At 42.0% G+C, this 6,899-nt stretch overlaps 1 protein-coding gene across 1 annotated transcript in view; it reads left to right on the forward strand.

Moving 5' to 3' along the window:
• zgc:153012 (uncharacterized protein LOC777626 homolog) overlaps window positions 1–6,899 on the forward strand; it is a gene marked incomplete in the record, with an annotated part of 31,040 nt that overhangs the window by 22,591 nt on the left and 1,550 nt on the right. Inside the window, 1 exon segment of the mRNA XM_037692814.1 lies at window positions 919–1,052. Coding sequence (XP_037548742.1) covers window positions 919–1,052 — 134 coding nt within the window.

The following is a 6,899-nucleotide window of genomic DNA, read 5'->3' on the forward strand; positions in this document are numbered from 1 at the left end:
ATATATATATATATATATATATATATATATATACACACACCCACACAATATTTACAACGTCAGCAGGTGTGCATGAATTCTGAAGATGTAGCGGGGAATTAAGCTCTAATTTTAACGAAAGCTAAGTTTACTTTGGATCTTTCACTTCCTGCCTGCTCCGCTGCAGAACTGTGCCATCTGTCACACTTTAATGATGAAAAACCAGACGTCTGATGAGTCTGATTTATTTAGGCTGCATATGGAGGTGACCCGGGTCTGACTGGAAAGGATCAAATGTGTGATATTCCAGTCCAGTTGGGCCTTTGTCAGCCTGGTCCACAGGAGACAGCTTTTGTTCACGTGCAAGAAGGCTGGATTGAAAGCTACGTTTTAGTTCTGAAAAGTTCAAGCTAAACACATGAGGGTTAGAATTTAGCCACGTTACAAGGCAAACATTTCAATTTCCACATGCCCAACTGGTTATTTCTCATGTCCAAAATGACATCCTGTACACAGTCATCATTTCAGATGTTGTAAACATCATTTTTTCTAGAATTAAAAATGATGTCATGTTTTCCATCACACATATTGGGTTATTGACATGATCTTTAATAAATCTGGAACAACAAAAATACATTTTGACTAGTATAATTGTCTTTGGGGTATTAATTAATCATACTGTAACTGTTAACAAGCTTGTCACACACCCGTAATTAGAATAATGACTATGACGACAATGTTACTACTAATATTCAAAGATCTATTAATATACTTTATTAAGAGTGTGTAAACTTGAAATCTAAACTGTGAGTGTTTAAGAATTCTTTGTCAGATTTCTACAGTGCAGACAGATCTATTAACACGGCAGGTTTAGTCAGGTTCAGGTCGTTCATTTCATCATGTTGATGTAATTGTACCTCACTTGTCCCTCTGTCTCAGTCTGTCCTCAGGATGTCCCAGTCTTTACCCAGCTCCCCCCTGTCTGAATCATACCACCCCACTCTGACCCCCACCCAGACTCTGTCACCATTCAGACTGGACCAGACCATCTTCAGCCTGCAGGGGGACAGCAGGTGGGACATAGTTATCTTTTTGTTTGTTTGTTTGTTTGTTTGTTTGTTTGTTTGTTTGTTTACCCGTGTGTTTTGGGGCAGTGCTTTGCAGCATGCAGGCTCATGGTGATCCCTCAGCTCCAGCAGGAAGTTTCAAAGAACTCCTTGGATGGCTCACAGGTTTGGACAGCTCTCTGGCCTTCCAGGGAGGTGTCAGATGGCACAACCTGGCAACGTAGAACTGTACTCAACATGTTTAGCAAGAAAGTGGACAGCTGCTCCTGTCATTAAAGAGCTGCTGCTTTCACCAACTTGGCCTGTGGACTGATCTAGAGCAAAGGCCACAGTTCTGGAAGGGGGGGGGGGGGATAGATGCGTCATTGAACAGGTATATTTGTGCTGTTGTTGCTAAAAATCGGGCGCAAACTTTAGGTTAGCGTGAAAAAATTAGACCTGCAATCCCAGAGTGCTGCTTTCTCACAGGGGCTGTGGTGGTATAGTGGAGCCTGTCCCAATACAGGCGCTGGTGCTGCCTGGACACACTCTCCACACATCAGGATGGATTTTAAGATTCTTTTAGTGGTTTTTAAATGTCTCAATGGTCGTGCACCATCTTATCTTGCAGAGCTGCTATTACCTTATGAACCCCCGCGGACCCTAAGGTCCTCTGGCACTGGACTACTAACAGTTCCAGCAGTCAGAACTCACACTTACGGTGAGGCTTCTATCCAGTACTATGGCCCCGTCTGTGGACTAGTCTGCCGGAGAACCTGAGGGCCGCAGAGAGTCTTGTTGTTTTTAAGAGCAGGCTCAAGACCCATCTTTTTAACAGCATGTCCTGAACCAGATCATCTCTGCTCAGTCTATACATTTTCCATACAATTGTGCGTCAAATTTGGGGGAGGGGAGGGGATTGTTTGTGTTTATCTTGTGGGTTTGTTTCTTATAATTCTGTACAGCAATTTGAGATGCTTTTAGTATGATGGGTGCTTTATTAGTAAAATTGGTTGATTGATTGATTGATTGATTGATTACTCCACCCAAATAGTGAGCATACAAGACCTTCTCTTTGCTGATTTCAGAACTATGCAGTGAATGTGTGGGGAGCAAGTGATGTGATGCACAGGAGAACACAGAACTCAAAGGTTCTGTTGCCTATGGTTTGTTTTCCATGAGAACATGAGAATAAACCTCCAGGTCATGGTCATAAACACAATCAATCTTCAGGATTATTATTATCATCACTGATAAATGTAGCCAGGGTGCCCTCTGTATGGTTCACTTCTTACTGTGTAGGAGGCCTAGTTTTTAACCCCCCCACCCCCACCACTCTCCTTTTTGTTGTTAAACCTGGGTCAGCACTTGTAAGCACCTTCCAGGACACTGATGAGGCTGGGTCTTGAACCGTCAGGGTGCGTTGGCTGGTTTGTGAGTTTGGATGGTACAAACTGAGCTGATACAATCACACTCTGACTGAATGAATGAGGTTCTGTCCGTGCGTGGGCGGGAACAGAATGTGAGGGCAGCTGTCTTATTGGCTGACCCGCTGTGTAGGTCGGAGCTGGAATGAGACAGCAGCCAATCAGAGAGCAGAATGAAGACGTGGGTGACTGAGTCAACATGAAAACCAGATGTCTCAAGCAGGTTCAGACTGAAGTCAGCATCTGGATTACCAGGGTGGACGAACTTTACCTGAACTGGAATCAGTCAACCACAGAAGACTGGAGGAATTGCTGGAAGATGTCCTCCTGACTGAGGACAAGAGTTGATGAGGACGTCAAGTAGGGATATTAAGGACGTGACACCTCTCAGTCTGCAGTCTGAAAGTCCTGCTTTCATCTGATTGGACAACCATGATCTAAGATGCAATGTGATTGGTCAGCCTGGAGCTGAGCTATGATTGGACAGTCTTTTCTGGAAGATGTGTGAAAATGTTTGTTGGTGTGAAGAAGAAGAATAAGCAGTCATCCTTTCAGCTTACTGACTCCGCCCCTCCACCTCATCCTCCTCAGCGCCGTACTCCTTCGACCCCGCCCCTCCCTCTTAAGTCTCTGCAGCTTTCTGCTAAGCAACCACAGACACCTGTTGTGCTGAGGGAGAGAATAAAGGTCAAAGGTCATGGCTTAGGTGTCAGAGAGTCCTGGCCTGGCACTGCGACAAGGTTGCCTCAAAGATCTCTGACTCCGCCTTCCAGAGTTCAGCCAATCACTGAGGCCAACCAACCACGCCCGGGCGTCGTCTCGTTAACTCCTCCTCCTCCAAAGTCCCGGAATCCTCTGCTCTCTGCCGCCTCTCCTAATTGGTCAGTTCCTGCTGTAGCTCCACCTACTGGGCAGGGCTCGGAATCTACCATGATGTCTCTGCTGCTGTTCTGCCACAGGTAACCATAGTAACAGGTGCTGATCTGTAGGAGAATGGGTCAGATCAAGAACTTTCTAAACACTGTTGGCCATTTAATGATAATTACAGTCATAAATTTGTTTATGCCTTTTTATTGAAAAAGAAAGAAAAACATCACTTATTCTGACAAAAGAAATAAGAAAAATATACTAAAGATCAGCTAATAAAAATCCAGAATTGATTTTAAACTTTGGTTTGAAAAATTTATTTAAAAATAACTGTAAATACTGTAAAGACTGAAAATAATTTGACCACTGGGACATGTTACACTAAGGTGTGTCCTGTAATCAGCATCTCAGGTGTCTTCAGTCTGTAATCAGTCTGCCTAATTAAAGGGTGACAGGTAGTCACAGGGCTGTTTGGTATCATGGTGTGTAACACACTGAACGTGGAGCACAGGAAGCTGAGGAAAGATAATTATTAACAAACAAGTTAAAGATAAGCTGGTGAAGATTCTCAGTCATCCAGGACATACCATACCATACCAATTTATTTCTAAAGCACTTAAAATACAACAAGCAGTCGTCCGAAGTGCTGTACAAAATTAAAAACAAACAAAAAACAGTAAAACAATAAAAACATCTAAATATACATAAAATATACAGTATATATATATAATAATCAGAACATCATAAGTAAAAGAATACAACATTAAGACACAGATGCTGACTCACTCTAGGTTAAAAGCCAATGAAAAAAAAAAGTGTTTTTAAACGAGTTTTAAAAACAGAAAGTGACGAGGCCTGCCTGACCTCCAGTGGCAGCTCATTCCACAACTGGACAATTGAAAAGGACATGATGAATTCAAAAAACGTTCACTACAAAAACAACTGGATTTTATTTGTAACAGAAGACGTTTCGCTCCTCATCCGAGGAGCTTTCTCAATTCAATGAGCAGAGAGTGAGAGATTCAGGTTATAAGGCTGAGTGAGATAAGACACACACACACACACACACACACATATGTAGATTGGCAATTCACACCTAAACACCTTAACAGTAGGGGTTTCTTAAAGTCTTTGTTGCTCTAATTCACAGAAGAGGCCCCTCTGTTCCCATCAAGTGTGAAAACTGTCTGGGAATCAGTCTGTTAAAGTTGCATTATATGTTTTTGAAAGTGGAAATCTGAGGCCTCCTCCTCTGTTAAGAGACGGCCTTTCTCTTTACATAAATTGCTTCCTTCACCCCCCTCTCAAACCATCTGTGTTCTCGGTCCAAAATGTGCACATTTTGGTCCTCAAAAGAGTGTCCCTTATCTGTGAGGTGGAGGTGAACAGCTGAATTTTGTCCTGAGGAAGTAGCTCTCCTGTGTTGAGCCATACGTCTGTGAAGAGGCTGTTTAGTTTCTCCAATGTAGAGGTCTGGACAGTCCTCGCTGCACTGGACTGCATACACTACACCACTCTGTTTGTGTATGGGTGTTTTGTCCTTAGGGTGGACCAGCCTCTGTCTGAGAGTCCTGCTGGGTTTGAAATGTACTGGGATCTTGTGTTTGTTGAAGATCCTTCTGAATTTCTCTGATACTCCAGCAACATAAGGGATGACAATGTTTTTCCGTCTGTTGTTCTCCTTTTTCTGTTTATTAGTGTGTTTTGTAGATTTCCTCGCTGACTTGACAAAAGCCCAGTTAGGATATCCACATGTTTGAAGAGCTTCTTGAATGTGTTTCTGTTCCTTTTCCTTCCCTTCTGTCTTCGTGGGGACGTGTTCGGCCCGATGCTGTAAAGTTCTGATGACAGAGAGTTTGTATTCCAGTGGATGGTGGGAGTCAAACAGAAGATACTGGTCTGTGTGGGTTGGTTTTCTGTACACTTTAATGTTGAGGCTGTCCTCTCTTTCCATCTGAACCAAACAGTCCAAAAAAGGCAGTTTGTTGTCGTTTGCATCCTCTCTTGTGAACTTGATGTTGTTATTGACCGAGTTAATGTGTCTGGTGAACGCTTCTATTTCCTTAGCTTGGATTTTGTTCTATTATCTATTATGCGTCACCACTGACGCATCGCGTTTGTTATGCGTCACCGCTGACAGGCTGGAAATGTGGGCCGGTGTTGTGCCAAAAATCGATTGGCTGCCAAATGGTGGCCGCATTCATGGTAGGGATTTAACAAGAATTTAACAAGATTAACACTTAAAATCAATTCTTTGTTTGCTCGCAATTATAGCAAAGGTGTGTCTCAGTCTAACTTTTGCTTAATAAATGCACTTTGACGGTCAAATTAGCTGCATTTCACTGGGGCGGTGCAGCGAAATGAAGCTGGTTTGACGGTTGCTCCAAGCAAGCTGGACAAAGGTGGCAGTCTAAGGCAAGCCGATTGTGTCATTAATAGCCACTTGTACCTATTACATGACACAAGTCAAGTCAGCTTTATTTATAGAGCACATTTAAAACAGAACCTGTTATCAAAGTGCTTAACAACAACAACGGCATGTCATACTATTCGAGTGTCGTCTAGCGGCTGAAAATGGTAGTGTTCAATATTTTCAGTCAGAATGAATGAAAACAGTCATATCTCAGCCAGAAATTGGTTTATAAATATGGAAAAAAAAAAACATAAATAAGTTGTTCGGTGTATAAGTCGCAGGGCATGTAAATAATGCAAAAGAAATGTGACTTATAGGTCGAAAAATATGGTAACCTGTTGGAGTTTAAGCCTAAAATTAGTGAGAGATTTCAAAGTCGTGAGTTTTAGTGTTGTGTAAGTTGTTATAGTCATCTGCTGCAGCAAAGAGAAAGGTGTTATGTCCAAAAATGGTAGGTTTTATGAATGATGAACTTGACCCTTGATTGAGTACAGTACTTATGATGGAGGAGGTGACGACAGATAAATTGGTGTTTTTCTGTCAGAAATGTCATGTATACAACGTGAAGCCAGTGATACGAGCCTCTGGATTTGAAGGGAAGGCCAGCCCACCAGTTTATAGAGGTTACAATCAAGGTTGGAAATTCCACCTCATTATTGGGGGGTTTGGTAAACAGACAATTTTTAAGAGCAAGGTTTGGTGGGGGGGTCTCTTAAGATATAGTCATATGTACGGTTGCAAAATGAAATAAAAATTAAACATTCATTAGTGTGTTTACACGTAAAGTTACAGAAACTTACAAGAGCACTGACTGAACGTCTTTCTCCACCCACTCCTGCACTAATATTTTGTCTAATCTAAGGCTTGATTCACTTCCTGGTGGTGCGGTCATGTGACTTTCAGCAAACAGTTGCTATTATTTTTTACAAAACCATTAAAACCATAAGAAAAGGCCGCGAAGCACCTGACATGCATCCATACATAATAATAAAGTCTAAAATGAAAAATTGATGACGACCACAGAGACACATGCAGCGTTGATGTTGTCATTAAATTTTTTCAATGCGCTCATTCTGCAGGTGAGTAATGCTGAGAAGTTGTTAATGTACAGGTCCTTCTAAAAAAATTAGCATATTGTGATAAAGGTCATTATTTTCCATAATGTAA

This window comes from Nematolebias whitei, chromosome 19 (genome assembly GCF_014905685.2).
Source record: "Nematolebias whitei isolate Nwh7 chromosome 19, NemWhi1, whole genome shotgun sequence".
NCBI lineage: Eukaryota > Metazoa > Chordata > Actinopteri > Cyprinodontiformes > Rivulidae > Nematolebias > Nematolebias whitei.